Consider the following 25,912-nt stretch of genomic DNA (forward strand, 5'->3'; position numbering starts at 1 on the left):
GAACAGTTAAACATCCCTACCACTGGCTAGCCTTGGGAAAGGGGGAGTTGGATCAAAGTCGTCATTTTGCAAAACTGATTAGGTCACATGATGGCCAAATCTGAATGTTTCTCTTGTTCCTTTCCATGGCTTGCTCTACCCTGCCTCAAAAAGAAGCTGTCTCTTTTTATTTTTCCTAGTGGGTCCAGAGAACAATAAGCTCTAAGAATCTGAATCCTGACAACAGCCTCTTAACCCATGGGTACCGTGCCAGGAGTGAAAACAAACAGACAAATAAAATTAGAGATGGCAAAGACCAAGAACCCTAACTGGAACTGAGGAGACTTAATGGGTTTCAGTGTTTCATTCAGCAGTACCCCAACAGACTTCTATAGGGTGTGGTTTCTATACCATAATGAACTTTTAATGTTTTAAGAGCTCCTCTTTTTAGATTAAAGAAGTATTACCCTTAAATTAAGAAAGTATTACCCCCAAATAAATATTTTGCTTGTCTATTAAAAAGGTAAAGAAGATTCTGTTTACGGGGAAAAATTTTATTTTGAGAGATAATCTCAGTGACTTATTTTCCTTAAGTACTGAAAAACTGTCTCAGTTTTATCAAATAGTTTCATGTAATGGAAAGAAATGCAGCCTTCACTATTTCTCCCTGCTCTCTGTACTTACCCCATTTGCCTGTTGGATGGTGGAGCCTGTGTGATGACAGAGGTTGGGGAGGGAAGGGTTGGATGAAGTGGATCATAGCCCAAGTGGAGAGGCAGGGAGCCAGGACGTACAATGGTGGGTGTGGGAGTAGATATCAGAACAGGCTTTGGGGCAACCTCCTGGAGAGAAGAAAACAACAGATCACAAAATGCTTTAAGGTGTGCTTATAGGGAAATATATAGATGGTAACATCTAGTACAAATTTATTGGAAAGAGCATTAGAGCCACTCATTAAATCATGACCTGATTCCATCAGGATCAGGGACCCATAACTCACTCATCCATTCAGGACGAATGGTATATTAAGATCTCTTGGCCATCTCCCCCTTCAGAGACAATGGCTACATAAATAAGATGACAGTTGGAATATCACTTGAAATCTTTGAAGCAGCACTGTAGTACCATATAAATTCTAGAGACTGTTACAATTTTTCACAATCTAGATATTCTCATTCCAAACTCGATGCCAAGTGTCCTCTGAACTTCAATGGGAAAAGGCAGGTATACTGGTGACGAGGCAACCCAACATCTCCAATACACCTCTTAAAAAAGGGCTATAGAAGTTTGGATAATGATCATACTGTAATAAAACAAACTGCTCTCATTGTTAACTTCTTTAACTTTTTTTTTTTTTTTTGAGATAGAGTCTCACTCTGTCGCCCAAGCTGGAGTGCAGTGGCACAATCTTGGCTCACTGCAACCTCTGCCTCCCGGGTTCAAGTGATTCTCCTGCCTCAGCCTCCCGAGTAGCTGGGATTATAAGCACCCACCACTACGCCCAGCTAATTTTTGCATTTTCAGTAGAGATGGGGTTTCACCATCTTGGCCAGGCTGGTCTTGAACTCCTGGCCTCGTGATTCACCTGCCTCGGCCTACCAAAGTGCTGGGATTACAGGCGTGAGCCACCATGCCCAGCCTCACTGTTAACTTCTTAAGATCTCAGACTGCCAGTGGTCATAATGGCCTTGAGAGCATCTCCAGACAGTCTCTAGGACTTTGTTGCTGATGAAAAAGGGAGGAGAGAGGCGGAGGAGGTTGCAGTGAGCTGAGATGGTGCCATTGCATTCCAGCCTGGCGACAGAGAGAGATTCCGTCTCAAAAACAAAAAAAAAAAATAAAAGAAAAGGGGAGGAGATGGGATGGTTGTAATGTTTATGAGAAGACAGATTTGTGAAGTTATCAAGCCAAATTTGGAGGGAAGTAACATGAGGTATAGACGCTCTATCCATAGTGGATGTTAAAATTAATAGCCACTGGCAGAGCAGCAGAGATTGAAAGGAGGAGGAAGCATGAGGGGGCTTCTGAGGTTCTAATAAAATATTTTTGATCTAGGTGCTGGTTATACAGGCTATTGACTTTGTGAAAATTCAGTAAGTTATATAATTACAATTTATATACTTTTCTGTACATGTACTATATTTCTTTTTTTTTTTGAGACAGAGTCTGGCTCTGTCGCCCATTCTGGAGTGCAGTGGCGCGATCTCGGCTCACTGCAAGCTCCGCCTCCCGGGTTCACGCCATTCTCCTGCCTCAGCCTCCCGAGTAGCTGGGACTACAGGCGCCTGCCACAGGTTTTGTATTTTGTAGTAGAGACGGGGTTTCACCGTGTTAGCCAGGATGGTCTCGATCTCCTGACCTCGTGATCCACCCGCCTCGGCCTCCCAAAGTGCTGGGATTACAGGCGTGAGCCACCGCGCCCGGCCCACTATATTTCAATAAATGTATTAGAAATAGTACTTCATGGAAGTACTTCCTTTAAAAAGAATAATAAGACTCCTAGTAGATACTTTCTTTAAATCACTTCCCTCTAGGATGACATTTTTTTCTAAACTGTTTGATGTCATTTATGAATTATGTGAATTTTTCTTTCTCACTTATTAATTGAAGTATAACATACAGTGATGTGCATTAAAGTCATAACAACAAAATGACTTTTAGGCTGGGTGCGGTGCTCATATCTGTAATCCCAGCACTTTGGGAGGCTGAAGCAAGAGAATTGCTTGAGTCTGGGAGGCAGACATTGCAGTGAGCTGAGATTGCACCATTGCATTCCAGCCTGGGCATCAGAGCGAGACTATGTCTCAAAAAAAAAAAAAAAAAAACAAGATGACTTATTACAGACGTAAAATCAGGATACAGACCATTTCCAGCACCCCATAAAGTTCTATGTCCCTTTCCAATCCACATCATTCCTTCACAGGAGGTAAACTCTATCCTGAGTTCTATCATCGTCAAACAGTTTTGCCTCTTCTTGAATTATACAGTATGTAATTTTGTGTATGACTGTTTTTGTTGTTGTTGGATATGTTTGTGGGATTCACTCACATTGCTGTGTAATTGTCAGTTTACTTTTTTTTTTTTTGAGACAGACTCTCGCTCTGTCACTCAGGCTGGAGTGCAATGGCACAATCTTGGCTCACTGAAACCTCGGCCTCCTGGGTTCAAGCAATTCTCCTATCTCAGCCTCCCGAGTAGCTGGGATTACAGGCACACGCCACCACACCTAGCTAATTTTTGTATTTTTGGTAGAGACAGGGTTTCACCATGTTGGCCAGGCTGGTCTCGAACTCCTGGCCTCAAGTGATTCCACCGCCTTGGCCTCCCAAAGTGCTGGGATTACAGGCATGAGCCACCGTGCCCAGCTGATTTTTGGCTATTAAGAATATAATTGCTCGCCAGGACACGATGGCTCACTCCTATAACCCCAGCACTTTGGGAGGCCGAGGCGGGCAGATCACCCGAGGTCAGGAGTTCAAGACAAACGTGGTGAAACCCCATCTCTACTAAAAGTACAAAATTAGCTGGGCGTGGTGGCATGCACCTGTAGTCCCAGCTACTTGGGAGGCTAAGGCAGGAGAATCGCTCAAACCCAGGAGGCAGAGGTTGCAGTGAGCCAAGATCAGGCCATTGCACTCCAGCCTGGGCGACAGAGCAAGACTCTGTCTCAAATAAATAAATAAATAAATAAATAAAATAAAATAAATAAAAAAGAATACAATTGCTATGAACATTCTAACATACTTCTTTTGGTAGACATATGCACTAATTTCTCTTCTATATAGACTTATAAATGGAATTGCTGGGAAAAAGAATAGGTATAATTTACAGAAATCTTCTAAATATCATTCCTTTAAATACAACCAGTCCTCCTATAACACATACTTTTTTTTTTCTTGAGACAGTCTCACTCTGTTGCCCAGGCTGGGGTGCAGTGGAGCAATCACAGCTCACTGCAGCCTTGACTTCCAGTGCTTAAGAGATCCTCCCACCTCATCCTCTCAAGTAGCTGGAACTACAGGCATGTTCCACCACGCCCAGGTAATTTACGGATTTTAAGTGGAGATGGGGTTTCTTTCTCCATGTTGCCCAGGCTGGTCTTGAATTTCTGAGCTCAAGTGATTCTACCATCTTGGTGTCCTGAGTAGTTAGGACACACTATTTATATAATTAATGAATCAAAGCTTTATCAATTAACATTTGAGATGACCCTTGGTACAGAATTTACCTTCTCCTTCAGTGGTGGGGAACAGGGACTAGAGGAAGGGCTATCAGGTGGGGATGAGTCTACCTCCACGGGCTCTTCTTCTTTGATTTTGATGTCTGGTGTGGAAGGTAGAGACATGTCAAGGGGCCCAGCAGCAGCCTGTTGTGAAAGAAAAATGAACAGAGTTTAACCCTGTGATTCCTTTCAGGTTGAATCTATACCTTCCCATTTCCAAGATAAGGGAATATGCTTCTAAGAAGTTCAGCTCTTGTTCAAAGCACTGAACTGCATGTCAAATAAATGTGGGCCCCTTATGTTTGTTTTGTTTTGTTTTTTGAGGCGTAGTTTCGATCTTTTTTTTTTTTTTGAGATGGAGTTTTGCTCTTGTTGTCCAGGCTGGAGTGCAATGGCACAATCTCAGCTCACCACAACCTCCACCTCCTGGGTTCAAGCGATTCTCCTGCCTCAGCCTCCCCAGCAGCTGGGATTACAGCCATGCCACCACGCCCGGCTAATTTTGTATTTTTAGTAGAGGTGGGGTTTTTCCATGATGGTCAGGCTGGTCTCGAACTCCCAACCTCAAGTGATCCGCCCGCCTCGGCCTCCCAAAGTGCTGGGATTACAGGCGTGAGCCACCACGCCTGGCCTGTAGTTTCGATCTTGTTGCCCAGGCTAGAGTGCAATGGGCATGATCTTAGCTCACTGCAACCTCCACCTCCCGAGTTCAAGCGATTCTCCCACCTCAGCCTCCCGAGTAGCTGGGATTACAGGTGTGAGCTACCACGCCTGGCCAAGAAATGTGGGCCCCTTATGTTTTATGTACAATTCTGGCCAAATCATTTTGTTGGTAATTCTCAGGGCTTCTGTTTCCCCAACTATAAGATGAAGATAATACCTGCTTCACCAATGGTAAGCAAATATTTATAAAGACCTGAAAAAAAAGATGTCATTTAAATCCATGCAAATATTATAATATTTTTCAGGAAATAAAAATGATTCCTGAATCTGCTGGCCACTGGAGAGCTGTGAACACTTTCTCTGCCAACAAGGATGACTAGATTACCCAATTATCAAAGGCAAACAAAGACAAACTGGCTATTCGAGTACTGCAAACCAGATAGGAAAGGTATTTTCTGGGAAACTCACCATGCTTGATGGTGATCTCATCCCAAAATCTGCTACTGGATGTATCAGGCAGATAAGGGTTTTGGGGTAACAAAGAAAAGAAAGGCTGATCATCTGATTGGTGAAATAAGTGAGTCTTAGGAGCAAGACTGGAGAAAACCAGGAAGGAAAGAGAGCACTTTCCTGGCAGTGATGCAATCACCTCACAGAACTGTGGAGCTGTAAATGGCCTTGTAGGGAACAATAAACCATCTGAGATAATGGCCTTGACACTGTACCAAGACAGGAGCATTGGCATTGCAGTTCAGTTTCATAACAAAGTGGATCCTTTGTTCTATCTATTCCATATCCCAGGCTTCTTGGTGAAGCAACTGCTTATTTCAAGATCTTCCCTTGCCACCTTAACCCTCAGAAACCTTCTTGATAGCTAGCTGAGTAAATTAAAGACAATGTGGTATCTACTACATTAGAGATGGTAGTAGTGGTTCTTTTTCCCCAGTCTGAGGAGGGTGAGCAACAGCAAAGGTGGCTTCATTTCTGCCTCATTTTTTCTACATTGCTAAGATGTCAGGTCCAAATTAGCTAATTCTGAGATCTCTTAAGTCAGAGATTAGTGGGAAGGAGAAGGCTCTAAGTAAATACAACCATAGATTTGAAATCCTCTAGGGCATCTCCTAGCAAAGCTGTGGTTCAGGAAAGTTCCGCTTCTGGAGACTCTTCCACTAAGCCTGTACTTCTCATTAAGGGGAAGTAAAGACCACTCCTGTACAGGCAGGAGGAAACACCAAGGAATGCCCAGTGAGGAAAGGGCTGACTAACTATGAACTAGTCTCCCGGAAGTGTCAACTGAGCTAAAATGGCAATGAAAAAGACTTGAAGCTTTTTATGGGATGCGAATTTTCTTGAATTTGCCTACAATAAATTGGGTATAAAATCCCTCATAGGCCAAGCGTGGTGGCTCATGCCTGTAATCTCAACACTTTGGGAGGTCAAGGTGGGAGGATCACCTGAGGCCAGAAATTCTAGATCAGCCTGGGCAACATAGCAAAACCCTCTTGCCAGGTGTGGTGGCTCATACCTGTAATCTTAGCACTTTGGGAATTCGAGGTGCGAGGATAGCTTGAGCCCAGGAGTTTGAGACCAGCCTGGGCAACATAGTGAGACCCTGTTTCTATGAAATAAATTAGTCAGGCATGGTGGTATGTGCCTGTAGTCCCACCTACTTGGGAGGCTGAGGTGAGAGAACTGCTTAAGCTCAAGAGGTGGAGGCTGCAGTGAGCCATGATTCTACCACTGCACTCTAGCCTAGGAGACGGAGCAAGATCCTGTCAATGAATGAATGAAAAAGAATGATGAGAAGACTGTGGCTACTTCTGCCATTTGAAAGTAGAACTACAAGACCAGGTATGGTGGCTCACGCTTGTGATCTCAGCACCTTAGGAAGCTGAGACTGGTGGATCTCTTGAGCCCTGGAGTTCAAGACCAGTGTGGGCAACAATGCAAAACCTTGTCTCTAAAAATAAATACAAAAATTAGCTGGGTGTGGTGGTGCCTGTAGTCCCAGTTACTCCAGGAACTGAGGTGGGAGGATCATTTGAGCCTGGGAGTTTGAGGTTGCAAGCACCAATGCACTCTAACCTGGGCAACAGAGTGAGGCTCTGTCTCAAAAAAAAAAAGAGAAAAAAGAGGCCAGGCGCAGTGGCTCATGCTTGTAATCCCAGCACTTTGGGAGGCTGAGGTGGGTGGATCATGAGGTCAAGAGTTCAAGACCAGCCAGGCCAACATGGTGAAACCCTGTCTCTACTAAAAATACAAAAATTAACCAGGTATGGTGGCACGGACCTGTAGTCCCAGCTACTTAGGAGGCTGAGGCAGGATAATCACTTGAACTCAGGAGGCGGAGGTTGCAGTGAGCCATCACGATTGCGCCACTGTACTCCCCCTGGATGACAGAGGCAGACTCCGTCTCAAAAAGAAGAAAAAAAGAAAGAAAAAGTAGAACTACAAATATATGCTACTGAGTTTCCCTGCTGTATTAATTTATTTAAAGACACGGTCTGGGCCAGGCGCGGTGGCTCATGCCTGTAATCCCAGCACTTTAGGAGGCTGAGGTGGGCAGATTGCTTGAGCTCAGGAGTTGGAGACCAGCCTGGGCAATATGGCAAAATCCCAACTCTACTAAAAATACAAAAAAATTAGCCAGGCGTAGTGGCATGCATCTGTAATCCCAGGTACTTGGGAGGCTGAGGCAGGAGAATCGCTTGAACCTGTGAGGTGGAAGTTGCAGAGCCGAGACTGTGCCACTGCACTCCAGCTGGGGTAACAGAGGGAGACTCTGTTTCAAAAAATAAAAAAAATAATAAAATAAAATAAAATAAAGACAGGGTGTTGTTTCACTGCCTAGGCTGGAGTGCAGTGGTTCAATCATGGCTAACTGCAGCCTTGACCTCCCTAGGCTCAGCCTCCCAAGTAGCCGGGATCATAGGTGTGTGCTACCACACTCAGCTGGTTTTTAAATTTTTTGTAGAGATAGGTCTCACCATGCTGCCCAGGCTGGTGTCGAACTCCTGAGTTCCAGCAATCCTCCTGTTGTGGCCTCCCTAAGCACTGGGATCACAGGTATGAACCACCATGCCTCGTGCAGCCCACTTTCTGTTAGTTTGAGGGAGACAGCATAAAAAGAAACTCATAGAAATCCATGGAACTTGGAAACAACTCCAGTGATAAAGACACTATCTTGCTTTCTTACCACTTAAACTGGATGGAAAAGTCATGTGTAACTATCTAGATTTACCTGTTATGCCCTCTTAGAAGGAAAGAGCTCCCGGGGAACTTCTTCTTAAATACAGGGAAAAATAAAAGCGGTTCCAGCTATTCTATATTCTGATAGGATCCCATGCCTCACTATACCATGCAATTGTGAGGTTAATGTGTTTATATATATGTTTTGGGATAGAGATATTGGAATCTTTTTTGATTCCAGAAAATCAGGAACACAGACTTGATTTTAAAAATAGTGATCGCCGGGCGCGGTGGCTCACGCCTGTAATCCCAGCACTTTGGGAGGCCGAGGCGGGTGGATCACGAGGTCAGGAGATCGAGACCATCCTGGCTAACACGGTGAAACCCCGTCTCTACTGAAAATACAAAAAATTAGCTGGGCGTGGTGGCAGGCACCTGTAGTCCCAGCTACTCGGGAGTCTGAGGCAGGAGAATGGTGTGAACCCAGGAGGTGGAGCTTGCAGTAAGCCGAGATCGCGCCACTGCACTCCAGCCTGGGCGACAGAGCAAGACTCCGTCTCAAAAAAATAAAATAAAATAGTGACCAATAACCTAGAATTCTAATTCTAAAGTAAAATTTGATCTTTGCATTTTTCTTTTTCCTCCAAGCCCCTTATTCCATGGGAACTATCTCCCTTCAACTCTGCTTCTTCGAGTATTTCCTCTGGTCTTCCAAACTAAGGGATCCTCTAGGGATCTGGACTATATAAAGGCTAAAATCAGAGAATCATAGTGCCTCAGGATTAGAAGGGATTCCAGCATTTTAATCCCCTCTACAATATCTCTACTAAGTGGCCTACATATAATTGAACATGTTTTGTGAGAGCTTCCACCTAGTGGTCCTACTTCTACCTTTGGGCCACATGGAATAAATGTAATCCCTCTTTTAATGAATACTCTTGAAGACTGCAATTTGTTCACACTGAATCTCTTTTCCAACCAAAATTTCCTCAATTTCTTTCTTTCTTTGTTTTTGAGACAAAGTCTCACTCTGTCGCCCAGGCTGGAGTGCAGTGGCACGATCTCGACTCACTGCAACCTCCGCCTCCTGGGTTCAAGCAATTCTCCTGTCTCAGCCCCCTGAGTAGCTGTGATTACAGGCGTGTGCCACCATGCCTGGATAAATTTTGTATTTTTAGTAGAGATGGGGTTTCACCATGTTGGTCAGGCTGGTCTTGAACTCCTGACCTTGTGATCCGCTTGCCTTAGTCTCCCAAAGTGCTGGGATTACGCTGGCCCATTTGTTTTTTTAAGAGATAGGGTCTCCAGACCAGGCGCAGTGGCTCACACCTGTAATCCCAGCCCTTTGGGAGGCCAAGGTGGGCAGATCATGAGGTCAGGAGATTGAGACCATCCTGGCTAATACGGTGAAACCCCGTCTCTACTAAAAATACAAAAAAATTATCTGGGTGTGGTGGTGGGTTCCCACAGTCCCAGCTACTCGAGAGGCTGAGGCAGGAGAATGGCGTGAACCTGGGAGGTGGACCTTGCAGTGAGCTGAGATCGCGCCACTGCACTCCAGCCTGGGCAACAAAGCAAGACTCTGTCAAAAAAAAAAAAAAAAAAAAAAAAAAAAAAAAAAAATTTTATATATACACACACACACACACACACACACACACATAGGGTCTCACTCTGTCACCCAGGCTGGAGCACAGTAGTGCAATCATAGCTCACTGCAGCCTTGATCTCCTGGGTTCAAGCAGTCTTCCTGCTTCAGTCTCCCAAGTAGCTAGGACTACAGGCATGCACCACCATGCCTGATGAATCTTTAAAACTGTTTTTGTAAACATGGAGGTCCTGCTATTGCCAAGGCTGGTCTTGAACTCCTGAAACTCTGGCCTCCCAAAGTGCTGGGATTACAGGCATGAGCCAATGTACTTGGCCACTCGATTTCTTTAAAAGTTCCTGAAGTGACATAGTTTCTAGTTCTTTCACCGTCCTGGTTGATCTCCTTTGCAAGACAGTGAGAACATCCTTATCTTTAATACTTTGAATAATAGTAGAAAGCTACTTAAACGCAAAAACCACATATACTGAAACAAAGAAGAGTGGAAATTTGATAAATGTTTATTGACTTGCTGATTCAAAAAAACAGTGCAGCTGAGAAGTCTGATCAGCTCAGGAAAGAGTGGGATTTGGCAACGAATATGTTATCTAACAAAATCTGAGTAATTTATCACCTTTTAACATCTTCAACATATTTATAATATAAATATTTTTTAAAAAACAGATTATTAAACCAATACTCCCCTGGAAGAACAAGAGGACTAATTTTCGGTGACAACAGACTTGTGCTGATCCATCATCTGGAACTCCTAAAGACCTGAATGGCTGACTGGGATTAGTGACTACTATCTGGTTTTACTCTACTAAGCCCATGATTTTGTGTTTTAACCAATTAAGAACATTATCCAAAGCACAATGAAAATAGCCTAGGTCTGAATACCACCAGTTTTTTGGCAACAGTCCTGCTTCTTGCCTTTTTCTCATCCTCATCTGCAGCTTTCTTGAATTCATGTTCAAAGGAGCTAGCTAGTTCATTGAAGAGTCCCACCTCCTCACAGTTCTTCAGGAATCTAGTTGGAGTAGGAGTTTGATCTGTAGACATGAAAGAAAAGGAAACTTTTAATTTTGATCTGAAATTAAAACTTGATATTAAATAGTATATAGATAATGCATTTGTACTTTTTGATTTGGAGATAGAGTCTTTGTGTTAGGGCAAATTTGCTTTAATGGAACTCTAGTAGGTGAAGGCTGGTGCTAGGCCACCAGAGGGTGTCTGTGTTGTGTTGCCTCAAAGCCAGCAGGGGGAAGACAGAACAGCGTTTTGTTGTGTGACTATCCATGTGCCCACTTTTCTCTCAGTGCTAGTTTTACCTCGTTTACCTCCAACCAAACCAAACTACCCACACAGGTGACACAGTTTTGTGAAACCTCTAGATTTGAAAACTAAGTATAGTTAAGCAATGTTTTCTTTTGTAAACTTACTCCCTGCTAGCTAGGTCTGAAGTGAGCAGAAAAAGCAGATGGATGTTAAAATCTGATGAGAAGAAACTGAGGATCAGATGGTTGAGTTTGCTGACTAAAGCTACCAAGTAAGAAATAGTGCCTTGTCTTTCAGTGGTCACTGAGGTAATAATGGTCTGTTACCTTCTGAAGGATTCCAGGCAAATCTAGGGGCTGAGGAGTAAGACAGCAAGATCATGAGCTGGAGAAGGAAACTGCAAACAATAGACCTAATTTCACAGAGACCTAGGTCCAGAGCAAGTTCCCGAAACCAGGATATTTGGATTTAGTTTTGCCAGCCAAAATATGCCCACAGGGGCTGCACGAATCTCTCCTCAACACTGTGCCTCTGCCCTTGGGAAGAGAAAGGCTCTTGGTAAACCATTGGAACTTTTTAAGCAACCTGAATTTTACATTTGAGCTTCTCCCTCCCAATCCTGCTTCTTTAGACCTGAATCTTGTTCACGGATCCTAACTCTATTACGATGGCTTTCCTTGGCATGCTACTTCAGGGATTCATCTTATACCCTAAACCACTAGAATGAATGACAAAAATAGAGAACAATGTTTAAATGATACTTTAAGGAGTGAGACCTGGGGTTAAAATCACCCTTTCTTGGCCGGGCGCAGTGGCTCACGCCTGTAATCCCAGTACTTTGGGAGGCTGAGACGGGTGTATCACTTGACGTCAGGTGTTTGAGACCAGCCTGGCCAACATGGTGAAACTCCGTCTCTACAAAAAATACAAAAATTAGGTGGGCATGGTGGCAGGCTCCTGTAGTCCCAGCTACTCAGGAGGCCGAGGCAGGAGAATCCCTTGAACCCAGGAGGTGGAGGCTGCAGTGAGCCGAGATTACTGCCACTGCACTCCAGCCTGGGCAACAGAGTGAGACTGTCTCAAAACAAACAAACAAACAAAATACAAAAAAAAAACCACACCCCTTCCAGCCTGATCAGTTGAAAATAGTACAGTGGGACTTTCCATGGAAACAGCACAGGGGCCAGGCGCGGTGGCTCACGCCTGTAATCCCAGCACTTTGGGAGGCCGAGGCGGGCGGATCACAAGGTCAGGAGATCGAGACCACGGTGAAACCCTGTCTCTACTAAAAATACAAAAAATTAGCCGGGCGTGGTGGCAGGCGCCTGTAGTCCCAGCTACTCGGGAGGCTGAGGCAGGAGAATGGCGTGAACCCGGGAGGCAGAGCTTGCAGTGAGCCAAGATCCCGCCACTGTACTCCAGCCTGGGTGACAGAGCGAGACTCCGTCTCAAAAAAAAAAAAAGGAAATAGCACGATTTTTATAAAAAATTTAAACAAAACCTCTTCTGAATCAGAGTGTTTGGAAAAGTTACCACTACTTCTCAAAATAGTTTTAAAAGGTTCTCTGGCAGCTTTGGTTGGCTAATGATAAAGCCACTTTCCCTCCATCCCTGGGTGAGTAGAAGTAATATCATCCTTTATGCTTAGAGAGTACTTTAATAAGGGCATACCCAAAATCACAACTCAAGTGGAACAGGAGGGGGCAGCTAAGGGCATGGCTACGGCAGAGGAGGGACTTTCAGACCTTTGATATGAGGCTCAAACTTCTCCTGCGCCCTGCTGTTCAGGCTCATTTCTGGTTTTTTAAAGGCTCCCCTGTGTCAAATCTAATTCCTCACTTTGCAGGTGGCCTCTAACTTTCAAATGGCTCTGGTTTGTGAACAAACAGACTGAAAATATATCAGAGAACCCTGAACCTGCTCTAACGAATCCTAAAAAAAAATCAGTAAGTTTTTGTTTTGTTTTGTTTTGACACAGAGTTTCCCTCTTGATGCCCAGGCTGGAGTGCAATGGCGCTATCTCAGCTCACTGCAACCTCCGCCTCACCGCAACCTCTGCCTCCCGGGTTCAAGGGATCCTCCTGACCCAGCTTCCCGAGTAGCTGGGATTACAGGCACGCAGCACTATGCCCAGCTAATTTTGTATTTTTAGTAGAGACGGGGTTTCTCCATGTTGGTCAGGCTGGTCTCGAACTCTCGACCTCAGGTGATCCACTTGCCTCAGCCTCCCAAAGTGCTGGGATTACAGGCGTGAGCCACCGCGCCTAGCCAAAAAAATCAGTAAGTTTTTACTGAATACTTTCTATATGTTTTGGTGCTACATGCATACACTTGTGTATATGTTTGGGGGAGGGAAGGGATAGGAATATAGGAGTATTGCTCAGATTTAAGAGATGGCTCTTAGGCTGGGGGCAGTGGCTAAGGCCTGCAATCCCGGCACTTTGGAAGGCCAAGGCAGGTAGATCCCCTCTTGAGCTCAGGAGTTCAAGACCAGCCTGGGCAACATGGTGAAACTCCATCTCTACAAAAAATACAAAAATCGGCTTGGTGCGGTGGTTCACACCTGGTTCAAGACCAGCCTGGGCAACATGGTGAAACTCCATCTCTACAAAAAATACAAAAATCGGCTTGGTGCGGTGGATCACACTATAGCGTAATCCCAACGCTATAGGAGGCCAAGGCGAGTGGATCACCTGAGGTTGGGAGTTTGAGACCAACCTGACCGACATGGAGAAACCCTGTCTCTACTAACACCACCAAATTAGCCAGGCATGGTGGTGCATGCCTATAATCCCGGCTACTTGGGAGGGTGAGGCAGGAGAATTGCTTAAACCTGGGAGGCAGATGTTGCGGTGAGCCGAGATTGCACCACTGAACTCCAGCTTGGGCAACAAGAGTGAAACTCTGTCTCAAAACAAAAAAAAAGAAAAAAGAAAAAAAAAACAACAAAAATTAACCAGTGTGGTGGTGCATGCCTGTGATCCTAGTTTTTTCAGAGACTGGCTTAAGCCTGGGAGGCAGAGGTTGCAGTAAGCCAAGATTGTGCCACTGCAGTCCACCATAGTGACAGAACCAGAACCTGCCTTAAAAAAAAAAAAAAAAAAAAAAAAAAAAAAAGAGAGAAAAAAGAAAACATGGCTTTTGGCTGTAGAAAATTAAGATGATGTTTTCTTTTCTTTCCCAGGCTGGAGTGCAGTGGTGTGATCTTGGCTCACTGCAACCTCCACCTCCCATGTTCATGTGATTCTCCTGCCTCAGCCTCCCAAGTAGCTGGGATTACAGGTGCATGCCACCATGCCCAGCCAATTTTTTGTATTTTTAGTAGAGACAGGGTTTCACCACATTGGCCAGGCTGGTCTCAAATTCCTGACCTCATGTGATCCACCTGCCTCGGCCTCCCAAAGTGCTGGGATTACAGGCATGAGCCACCGCACCCGGCCTCTTTTTCTTTTTTTGAGACAAGATCTCACTTTGCCACCCAGGTTGGAGAGCAGTGGCACGATCTCGGCTCACTGCAGCCTCCGCCTCCCAGGCTCAAGTGATCCTCCCACCACAGCCTCCTGAGTAGCTGGGACTACAGGTATGCGCCATCATGCCTAACTAATTTTTGTATTTTTTGTAGAGATGGGGTTTCACTATGTTGCCCAGGCTGGCTTTTTTTTTTTTTTTTTTTTTTTGAGACAGAGTCTTGCTTTGTTGCCCAGGCTGGAGTGCAGTGGCGTGATCTCCGTTCACTGCAAGCTCCGCCTCCCAGGTTCACGCCATTCTCCTGCCTCAGCCTCCTGAGTAGCTGGGACTACAGGTACCTGCCCCATGCCTGGCTAATTTTTTGTATTTTTAGTAGAGACAGGATTTCACTGTGTTAGCCATGATGGTCTCAATCTCCTGACCTCATGATCCACCTGCCTCGGCCTCCCACAGTGCTGGGATTACAGGCGTGAGCCACCGCACCCAGCCTTCTTTTTTTTTTATGGAGACAGAGTCTCAGACTGTCACCTAGTCTAGATGCAGTGGTACAATTTTGGTTCACTGCAACCTCCGCCTCCCGGGATCAAGTGATTCTCCTGCCTCAGCCTCCCAAGTATCTGGGATTACAGGTGTGCACCACCAGGCCCGGCTAATTTTTGTATTTTTAGTAGAGATGGGGTTTTATCATGTTGACCAGGATGGTCTTGAACTCCTGACCTCAAGTGATCCGCCCACCTCAGCCTCCCAAAGTGCTGGGATTACAGGTGTGAGCCACCATACTTGCCCATTTTCTTTTTTTCTTTTAAGAGACAGTCTTGCTCTGTCATCCAGGAGTGCAATGGCATGATCATAACTCACTGAAACCTTGAACTCCTGGGCTCAAGCAATCTTTCTGTCTCAGCCTCCCAAGTAGCTAGGACTACAGGTGTGCACCACCATGCTCGGCTAATTTTATGTATGTATATATGATGTATTTATTTTTAGATACAGAGTCTCACTCTGTTACCCAGGCTGGAGTGCAGTGGTATGATCATAGCTATGTATGTATGTATTTTTTTTTTTTTTTTTTTTGAGACGGAGTCTCTCTCTGTCGCCCAGGCTGGAGTGCAGTGGCGCAATCTCGGCTCACTACAAGCTCCGCCTCCCGGGTTCACGCCATTCTCCGGCCTCAGCCTCCCGAGTAGCTGGGACTACAGGCGCCCGCCACTGCGCCCGGCTAATTTTTTCTATTTTTAGTAGAGACAGGGTTTCACCATGGTCTCGATCTCCTGACCTTGTGATCCGCCCGCCTCGGCCTTCCAAAGTGCTGGGATTACAGGCGTGAGCCACCGCGCCCGGCCGTATGTATGTATTTTTAAATACAGGGTCTCACTCTGTCGTCACCCAGGCTGAAGGCAGTGGCACAATCATAGCTCACTGCAGCCTTGAACTCCTGAATGCAAGTGATCTCCTACCTCAGCCTCCTGAGTAGCTGGGAGTACAGGCAAGTGCCACCATGCCTAGCTATGTTTTTTTGGTAGAGAGGGGGCCTCATTGTGTTGCCCAGGATGCTCTCTGACTCCTGGCCTCAAGCAATCCTCCTGCCTCTGCCTCCCCAAATGCTGGGATTGCAGGCGTGAGCCACTGTGCCTAGCCTGAGGCTAATTTTTAAAAGTTTTCGTTAAGATGGATCTCATGTTGCCCAGGGCTGGCCTTGAACTCCTGGCCTCAAGCAATCCTCTTACCTGTGCCTCCCAAAGCACTGGGATTACAGGTGTGAGCCACTGTGTCACTAGGCCCCAGAGAACGTTTTCTTTTTTCTTCTTTCTTTATTCTTTTTTAGAAACAAGGTCTCCATTTGTCACCCAGGTTGGAATGCAGTGGCATGATCATAGCTCACTGTAACCTTGAACTCCTGGGTTCAAGTGATTCTCCTGCCTCAGACTCCCAAGTAGCTGGGACTACATGCACATGCCACCACACCTGGCTAATTTTAAATTTTTTTATAGAGATGGGATCTTGCTATGTTGCCCAGGCTGGCCTCTAACTCCTGGGCTCAAGTGATCCTCCCACCTGGGCCTCTCAAAGTACTGGGATTATAGGTGTCAGCCACAGTGCTCAGTTGAGAATGCTTTCTAGTTGAGGAAATAAAACTAATATATGTGGAAAGCACCATAGTGTACAAAAATAAGTACTTGGCTGGGCATGGTGGCTCACGCCTCCCTGCACTTTGGAAGGCTGAGGCAAGAGGGCTGCCTGAGGCGAGGAGTTCAAGACCAACTTGGGGAACAAAGCTAGAACCTATCTTTACAAAAAATAAAATAATTAGCTGGGTGTGGTGGTGCACATCTGTAGTCCCAGCTACTGGGGAGGGTGAGGTGGGAAGATGGCTTGAGTCCAAGAGTTTGAGGCTGCAGTGAGCTATGATTGTGCCACTGCACTCCAGCCTGAGCAACAGAGTCTCTGTCTCCAAAAAATACCCACCAAAATGGCCGGGCACGGTGGCTCATGCCTGTAATCCCAGCACCCTGGGAGGCTGAGGCGGGCAGATCATGAGGTCAGAAGATCAAGACCATCCTGGCTAACACAGTGAAACCCTGTCTCTACTAAAAATACAGAAAAATTAGCTGGGAGGGGTGGCGGACACCTGTAGTCCCAGCTACTCGGGAGGTTGAGGCAGAAGAATGGCATGAACCTGGGAAGCGGAGCTTGCAGTGAGCCGAGATCACACCACTACACTCGAGCCTGAGCGACAGAGCGAGACTCCGTCTCAAAAAAAAAGAAAAAAAAATACCCCCCAAAACAAAAAAACAAATTAAAACTTGGGTGAATGCCATGGTGCTAGGTTATGAAGAGCCTGAAAATCCAGGTATAAATGGCCCTTTCTTTCTTTCTTTTCTTTTCTTTTTTTTTGAGACAGAATTTTGCTCTTCTTGCCCAGGCTGGAGTACAATGGCACAATCTCAGCTCACTGCAACCTCTGCCTCCTGAATTAAAGCGATTCTCCTTCTTCGGCCTCCCAAGTATCTGGGATTACAACAGGCGTGCACCACCATGCCTGGTTAATTTTGTATTTTTTTGTTTTTGTTTTTTTGAGATGGAGTCTTGCTCTGTTGTCCAGGCTGGAGTGCAGTGGTGTGATCTCAGCTTACTGCAACCTTTGCCTCCTGGGTTCAAGCGATACTCCTGCCTCAGCCTGCCGAGTAGCTAGGACTACAGGTGCCTGCCACCACGTCTGGCTAATTTTTGTATTTTTAGTAGAGACGGGGTTTCACTATGTTGGCCAGGCTTGTCTCGAACTCCTGATCTTGTGATCTGCCTGCCTCAGCTTCCCAAAGTGCTGGAATTATGGGCGTGATCCACCATGCCCACCTAATTTTATATTTTTAGTAGAGATGGGGTTTCACCATGTTAGTCAGACTGGTCTCGAACTCCTGACCTCAGGTGATCCACTTGCGTCAGCCTTCTAAAGTGCTGAAATTACAGGTGTGAGCCACCACGTCCAGGCTTAAGTAGGTTTAAAGAGAAAAGGGCCCAGGGCGGTGGCTCACGCCTGTTATCCCAGCACTTTGGGAGGCCGAGGCAGGTGGATCATTCGAGGTCAGGAGTTCAAGACCAGCCTGGCCAACATGGTGAAACCCCGTCTCTACTAAAAATACAAAAATTAGCCGAGCGGTAGTGGCATGCGCTTATAATCCCAGCTACTCAGGAGACAGAGGCAGGAGAATTGCTTGAGCCTGGGAAGGGGAGGTTGCAGTGAGCCAAGATCACACCACTGTACCCTAGTCTGGGCGACAGAGTGAGACCCCCATCTCAATAAATAAATAAATAAATAAATATAAATAAAGAGAAAATAGGAAAATAATGATAGATTTTTGACTTGACTAGAAGAGTAGAATTTGACTGGCTTTTCAATAGTATATATGCAACATGGATTAGAATGAGAGACTAATCGGCCGGGCGCGGTGGCTCACGCCTGTAATCCCAGCACTTTGGGAGGCCGAGGCAGGCGAATCACAAGGTCAGGAGATCGAGACCACGGTGAAACCCTGTCTCTACTAAAAATACAAAAAATGAGCCGGGCGAGGTGGCGGGCGCCTGTAGTCCCAGCTACTCGGGAGGCTGGGGCAGGAGAATGGCGTGAACCCAGGAGGCGGAGCTTGCAGTGAGCCAGGATTGCGCCACTGCACTCCAGCTTGGGCGACAGAGCAAGACTCCGTCTCAAAAAAAAAAAAAAAAAAAAAAGAATGAGAGACTAATCAAGGAGGCCAGCTAGGAGACTTTAGAGGAATCCAAGCATAAAGAAGGTGATGGTAGGGAGAATAGGAAGGAATAGAATAGAAAGAATTTGAAGAATAAAACAACTCAAGATTTTGAGATACTAATGAATAACAAAGGAGAAGGAGCTGGTTTAGGAGACAAGGAGGTTAAGTTCAGTCACTGACACAAAGACTTGAAAGACAGCCAAGTAAAAATGTTCACATAAGGGGTTGGGATACATATGACACACCAGGTCTTAAGTGGAGATATGAGAATTACCAGCATAGATATATGATAGCTGAAGTCATGTGCAACAAGATAAGCATTCCAGAACTGAAAGCAAATAGTAACAGGAGAACACGTTTTCTCCTTGAGACCATCCTGGAGCGACTTCTCTTACCACCCCTGGAGACTTGGTGTAGACCCTTCCACCCATTTGGAATAACCTCTCCAACTTTATAACCTTGCCCCAAATTTACCTCTCAAATAAACTTCTTCTGATTAATTCTACTTAACATTAGCTCATTTAGTATTCATATTGTTTGTAGTATTCACTTATACTTGTCTGTAAATACAATTTTTTTTATGAATATATGCCCTGAATTAATTATGTCTTACCTATATGTATACCCTATCCACTATTCCCTAAGATTTCCCCCAGGTTTCCCTTTTGTTTTTAGAGACAGGGTCTTGCTTTGTGGTCTAGGCCAGAGTGCAGTAGCATGGTCATAGCACACTATAACCTCAAACTCCTGGGCTCAAGCAATCTTCCCACCTCAGCCTCCCAAGTAGATAGGACTATAGCCATGTATCATCACATTTAGCTAATTTTTAAACATGTTTTGTAGAGACAAGGTCTCTCTATGTTGCTCAGGCTGGTCTCGAACTCCCAGTCTCAGGCAGTCCTCCTGCCTTGGCCTCCCAAAGCATTGGGATTACACGCATGAGCCACCACACCTGACCTTCCCCCAGGTTTTCTTAAGGATCATTGATGACAGTGTTCCCATTTATGTCCTTTTCCTAAGGATTACAAATCTACAAGCTCCTAGCAAACGTGCCTGGTGTATATAGTAGACATGAAATAAATATCTGCTGAATTAAGGAGGAATAGGAGGCCTGTAAAGGCAAGTGGCAAGTCCCTTTTATCATGTATAGAAGTATGATGAGGAAGTTCTGTCTCTCTTTCTCCATGTCTATGGTAGCATTTTGGCCAGTAATACTTAGAGAAACTCTGTCTTATCTGAGTTATTAACTAATGTAATAACCACCAACTAAATACCCTAGGAATTAAATATTGAGTTAAGCTTGCTTAGATTGAGGTAAATCAGAACCTCTCATAGATCAAAAGAAAAAGCTCACTTTGGTTTGTATGTCTGTCTGGCTGAAAATGGTACAGCAGAATTGCTGCCTGGTTTGAGAGCAGTTGCTAAGAGGACTCCCTTGAGAATGGCATATACAAGCAAGACAGTATCTAAAACAACTGCTGAGAGGTTCCAGGTCACCCAAATTGGCTTAGAAAAGTCCCACTGACTAAATGTCTTATTTGAGCTTTGGAAATGTGCCCTCAGTGGTGTCTGGGTTCACAAGGGAAGTTGAATTTATGAACTGACAATCTGCCTGCTGGAGGAAAGCTGACACCCAGTGGAAGAGAAGCAACCAGGCTAGGTTGGCTTTTTTTTGCATTCTTTTGTTCACCCCTTTGCTGTGGGTAGGGAAAATGTCAAAGGCATCTTTTGTCTGTAAATCTTTCAAAGTCTTAATAAACAGAAAGTAAGACGGTAATAGACTGAAAAAAACTGAGAGGAAACCTCAACACACCTACCCTCAAAAACCACAGAACACAATCTTGTTATTAAAAACAGAGTGGAGGGTACAATAGAAACTTGGGAGCTTTTAGTGTTCCTTTTTCCTGATTAAATGTAGATCACATAAGGGCTCTTAATGGGAGAAAGGGAGTACAGCTCCCAGTACATCTGGTCTCTGGTATTAATCTTAACTGCCTGGTGATATCAAGGCACGTGGCTTTTGGGGCAGCAAATACCTGCAATGATGACTGAGTCAGTTCGGGCTGGGCCAAATTTCAATGTCATCTCATGCTTGTGTTTATGAACTGCCAGGTGGTCCTCGTTTGTAAATCTCTGAAACGAAACAGAAATGGAGATGTGAAAAAACAAAAACCTGATTCAGTGCCCTTTTAAAATGTCCTACCAAACATCTTGCAATGAGATTGGTCCCTGGAAAGAAGAACTGAAGAGGGAGGAAGCACTGGAAAAGGAGAAAAGATGGAGAAAAAAGGATGCTGGAGGGCAGGGAGAAGAGGAGAGGGGGAAGACCACACCACCAACTGCTCTGTAATATCAGGTCCAAACAACAGAAGTGGACAGATTGTTGGTGAAGTGGGGTCCAAATAGGAGGCTCCAAATGAAAAAAACATTAAGGCAAACTCGTATTGAACAAAGGGAAACAATTTTTAATAGTAATAATAAAGAGAAAAGGGAAGGGCTGGGCACTAGTTGGCCATCACAAAAACAGGAAATTGAGAATGAAGCCCTCCATGGTAGGGCTGAATTGGACTCTTTTATGAGGGGGCTAACAGGGAGATAAATTATGCAGGATTAGGAGAACCATTTAACTTCTTGGCCCCTACAGTGCTGCAGCAGGCGCCTGCATGGCTATTTGGCTCAGAGTTTTAATGAGCCAGGATGGAGCTGTAGAGGACCAAGGCCCAGTGGCCAGTAATGGCACATACCAGCCCCATCGGCCAAATGCTGTCTCCCCTCATCGGGCAGCCCGCCTGGGCTCCATCAGCCATAAAAAGGCCAGTACAATGCTGATGACTATATAATGGTAGAATAAAAATGCCAGCAAAAAATATTTTTTTAGGGGTAGGGAGGAGCCTGTAGGTAGGATGAGGGAAGAGAAAGGGAGATGGTATAGAGATTTTGTTTGTTTGGGATTTGGGTGAAAGGACAATGAAGAAAAGTGGGCTAAGTCTATCTAGTTTATGACTAAGTAAAATAGGATTACTGGACAATAATTTATGCTCCAACCCCTTCTTAAAAGGGGGAGAGTGAAGGGAACAGATGAACAGCCGTAATTCAAAAAAATAATTTCTCAAAAGTCCCTTTGAGGCTCCTGGCCATATTCCTTCATTAAAACATGCCTGCAACACAGTTACAGCCTGGATGCTGCAGTTTTCCACAGCTCCTTCACAGTGAGGCTCTGAAACATGGTTCTGTTTGCCTTTTTGCTTCTAAAAATGGTGACTGGTTAGTCCTCTCTTTTTACTTTCTTCATCATGTGTATACTTCTCACCAAATACTATACGTTTAGCCTTCTTTTCCACAGCTCTTCTTGACTGCAAACAAAATACACAGGAGTTGGCCCCATCCAGCTTCTACCTGTCAGGAAAGCAACACTAAACTGTTTCTACTACTTTATTTACCTGAATTTACAACTAAAGCCAATTTAAGATCCAAAATCCTAGGCTGGGCGTGATGGCTCATGCCTTTAATTGCAGCACTTTGGGAGGCTGAGGTGGACAGACTGCTTGAGCCCAGGAGTTCAACACCAGACTGGGTAATCTGGCAAAACCCTATTTCTATACAAACATTTTTTATTTTTATTTATTTATTTATTTTTGAGATGGAGTCTTGCTCTGTTGCCCAGGCTGGAGTGCAGTGGCGCAATCTCCGCTCACTGCAACCTCTGCTGCCTAGGTGTAAGCAGTTCTCTTGTCTCAGCCTCCTGAGTAGCTGGGACTATAGGCGCATGCCACCATTCCCGGCTAATTTTTGTAGGTTTTTTTTTTTTTTGAGACAGAGTCTTGCTCTGTCGCCCAGGCTGGAGTGCAGTGGCGCGATCTCAGCTCACTGCAGGCTCTCCCTCCTGGGTTCACTCCATTCTCCTGCCTCAGCCTCCTGAGTAGCTGGGACTACAGGTGCCCGCCACCACGCCGGGCTAATTTTTTTGTATTTTCACTAGAGACGGGGTTTCACCGTGTTAGCCAAGATGGTCTCAATCTCCTGACCTCGTGATCTGCCCGCCTCGGCCTCCCAAAGTGCTGGGATTACAGGCATGAGCCACTGTGCCTGGCCAATTTTTGTATTTTCAGTAGAGACAGGGTTTCACCATATTGGTCAGGCTGGTCTTGAACTCCTGACCTCAGGTGATACACTCACCTCGGGCTTCCAAAGTGCTGGGATTACAGGCATGAGCCACCATGCCCGCCACAGAAAATTTTTAAATTAGCTGGGTGTGGTGATGCTCACCTGTAGTTCCAGCTACTCAAGAGGCTGAGGTGGGGGAAATCACTTGAGCCCAGGAGGTCGAGGCTGTAGCGAGCCGTGGTTACATCACCGTACTCCAGTGAGATCCTTTCTCAAAAAAGGAGTGGTGGCTCACTCCTGTAATCTCAGCACTTTGGGAGGTCTAGGCGGGTGGATCACTTGAGGTAAGGAGTTTGAGACCAGCATGACCAACATGGCGAAACCCCATCTCTACAAAAAACACAAAAATTAGTGGGTGCCTGTAATCCTAGCTACTTGGGAGACTGAGGCATGAGAATTGCTTGAACCCGGGAGGTGGAGTTTGCAGGGAGCCAAGATCCCACCACTGAGCTCCAGCCTGGGCGACAGAGCACGACCCTGTTTTAAAAAAAAAAAAAAAAAAAAAAAAAAAAGACAGCCTCAGTGGGTTTCTGATTGATCTAGGACAAAACTGAACAAAATGTGGTAAAATTTAGCCAAGAACTTTAGTTTTCTCTATTGTTGGTGAACTCCAGGCACCATCTTTTTCAGTTACAGATGTTTCCGTAAGAAAAAAGTGGCCAGGTGCGGTGGCTCATGCTTGTAATCCCAGCACTTTGGGAGGCTGAGGCTGGTGGATCACCTGAGGTCAGGAGTTCGAGACCAGACTGGCCAACATGGTAAAACCCCATCTCTACTAAAAATACAGAATTAGCTGGGCAAGGTGTCACGTGCCTATACTCCTAGCTACGTGGGGCACTGGGGCTGAGGCAGGAGAATTGCTTGAAACAGGGAGGAGGAGGTTGCAGTGAGCCAAGACTGCGCCACTGCACTCCAGCCTGGGCAACAACAGTGAAACTCCATTTCAAAAAAAAAAGAGTGAGAGTTTGGGGGAAGGAGGGAATAGTGTATGTATATATACATGTACATACACATATATACACACACACACATACATACACACACACACATATACACACACATATACATACACACACATATACATACATACACACACACACACACATATATATATATGTGTGTGTGTGTGTGTGTGAGGTGGAGTCTTGCTCAGTTGCCCAGGCTGGAGTGCAGTGGTGCAATGGCGCGATCTCAGCTCACAGCAACCTCCGTCTCCCGAGTTCAAGTGATTCTCCTGCTTCAGTATCCCAAGTAGCTGGGATTACAGGCATGCGCCACCATGCCTGGCTAATTTTGTATTTTTGATAGAGAAGGGGTTTCTACATATTGGTCAGGCTGGTCTCGAACTCCCGACCTCCGGTGATCCGCCTGCCTTAGCCTCCCAAAGTGCAGGGATTATAGGTGTGAGCCATAGCGCACCTTTTTTTTTTTTTTTTTTTTTTTTTTTTTTGAGACAGAGTTTCACTCTTGTTGCCCAGGCTGGAGTCCAATGTCACAATCTCGGCTCGCTGCAACCTCCGCCTCCCAGGTTTAAGTGATTCTCCTGTCTCAGCCTCCTGTATAGTTTGGATTACAGGTGCCTGCTACCACACTTGGCTAATTTTTGTATTTTTAGTAGAGATGGGGTTTCACCATGTTGGCCAGGCTGGTCTTGAACTCCCGACCTCAGGTGATCCGCCCACCTTGGCCTCCCAAAATGCTGGAATTACAGGTGTGAGCCACTGTACCCAGTCAAAAAATATAATTTTAAGGGGATATGACAAGTAGTAGATTATGCAGGGCTGTAAGTTTTCAAAATGTACTTATGTTGGCCAGCGCAGTGGCCCGGCCTTTTTCTCATATATTTTTGAAAACCATATTATAATATCATTAGTTTCCTTTGTAATCCTATGTATTTCATGAATTTAAAAATATTACTCTAGGCTGGGCATGGTGGCGCATGCCTGTAACCTTAGCACATTGGGAGGCCAAGGCAGATGGATCGCTTGAGTGCAGGAATTCGAGACCAGCCAGGGCAACATGGTGAAACCTATTTCTAACACAATTCTTATCTTAAATGCCTAGAGGGAGAATAAAAGTTTACTGACGCTTTCTGTCAAAGTGATCGCCAGGCCAGGTGCAGAATGGCTTGAACCCAGGAGGTGGAGGTTGCAGTGAACCAAGATCATGCCATTGCACTCCAGTCTGGGCAACACAAGCAAGACTGTGTCTCAAAAAAACAAAAAAACCCCAAAGTGATTGCTAATCTGGCTATGTTTACATAGTCCTTATATTTTCTCTCATTTATTAAGAGTTAACACTTCAGAAATTCTCTAGAATACTGAGTCCCAGTTCTCCTGTCCTTGGCCACAGCTGGGGTGAGTGGGCCTAAGCCAGGGGGCTGTGGGTGCTTGGTGTGCCCCCACTTATGGCAAGGGAAGGGTGGGATGGACCCCCATAAGAAAAAAAGAAATTCTCTAGATTAGTCATACACTTCATGCTTAGGAAATCATCCTTCTGAAAGCAATTTCTCAATTAAAATAGCTAAAATTATTATCATAGTATTTTTTAGTAAGATGGGATCTCATTTTGTTGCCCAGGCTGTTCCTGAACTCCTGGGCTCAAATGAGTCTCCTGCCTCAGCTTCCTGAGTAGCTGGAACTATAAGCGCACACCATTGTGCCTGACTAAAAATAGCTAAAGTGTTATTAAGTGATAAAAATCTTGACCTAAGTAAAAATATATTCTTTTGAATTAAAATGGGTGAAGGGACTCCCCAAAATATTTCCTTTTTAAATTACTCCCTATTAAAAAATCTAGTTCCCTCATTTGTTTGTTTTCTTGTTTGTTTGAGACAGGGTCTTGCTCTGTTGCCCAGGCTGGAGTGCAGGGGCACAATCTTGGCTCACTTCAACCTCCGCCCTCTAGACTTAAGCAATCCTCCCACCCCAGCCTACCGAGTAGCTGGGACTACAGGCATGCACCACCATGTTCGGGCAATGTTGGTATTTTTTGTAGAGACGGGGTTTCACCATGTTGCCCAGGCTGGTCTTGAACTCCTGAGCCCAAGTGATCTGCCAGCCTTGGCTTCTAAAAGTGTGGGGATTTACAGGTGTGAGCCACCGTGCCCAGCCCCTC

At 45.3% G+C, this 25,912-nt stretch overlaps 1 protein-coding gene across 3 annotated transcripts in view; it reads right to left on the reverse strand.

Moving 5' to 3' along the window:
* Positions 1-25,912, reverse strand: part of LOC126931116 (cyclic AMP-dependent transcription factor ATF-7) — a 468,437-nt gene that overhangs the window by 23,815 nt on the left and 418,710 nt on the right. For 2 of the 3 annotated variants that reach the window (XM_050748895.1, XM_050748894.1), the window contains 4 exons: positions 20,668-20,764; positions 10,575-10,693; positions 4,208-4,345; positions 664-821 (listed from right to left, as the gene is read on the reverse strand). In XM_050748895.1, coding sequence (XP_050604852.1) covers positions 664-821; positions 4,208-4,345; positions 10,575-10,693; positions 20,668-20,764 — 512 coding nt within the window. Of the gene's footprint in view, positions 1-663; positions 822-4,207; positions 4,346-5,332; positions 6,055-10,574; positions 10,694-20,667; positions 20,765-25,912 lie in introns of those variants that run through there. The other variant, XM_050748896.1, reaches the window with a different exon arrangement.

Source organism: Macaca thibetana, chromosome 11, assembly GCF_024542745.1.
Source record: "Macaca thibetana thibetana isolate TM-01 chromosome 11, ASM2454274v1, whole genome shotgun sequence".
Lineage (NCBI taxonomy): Eukaryota > Metazoa > Chordata > Mammalia > Primates > Cercopithecidae > Macaca > Macaca thibetana.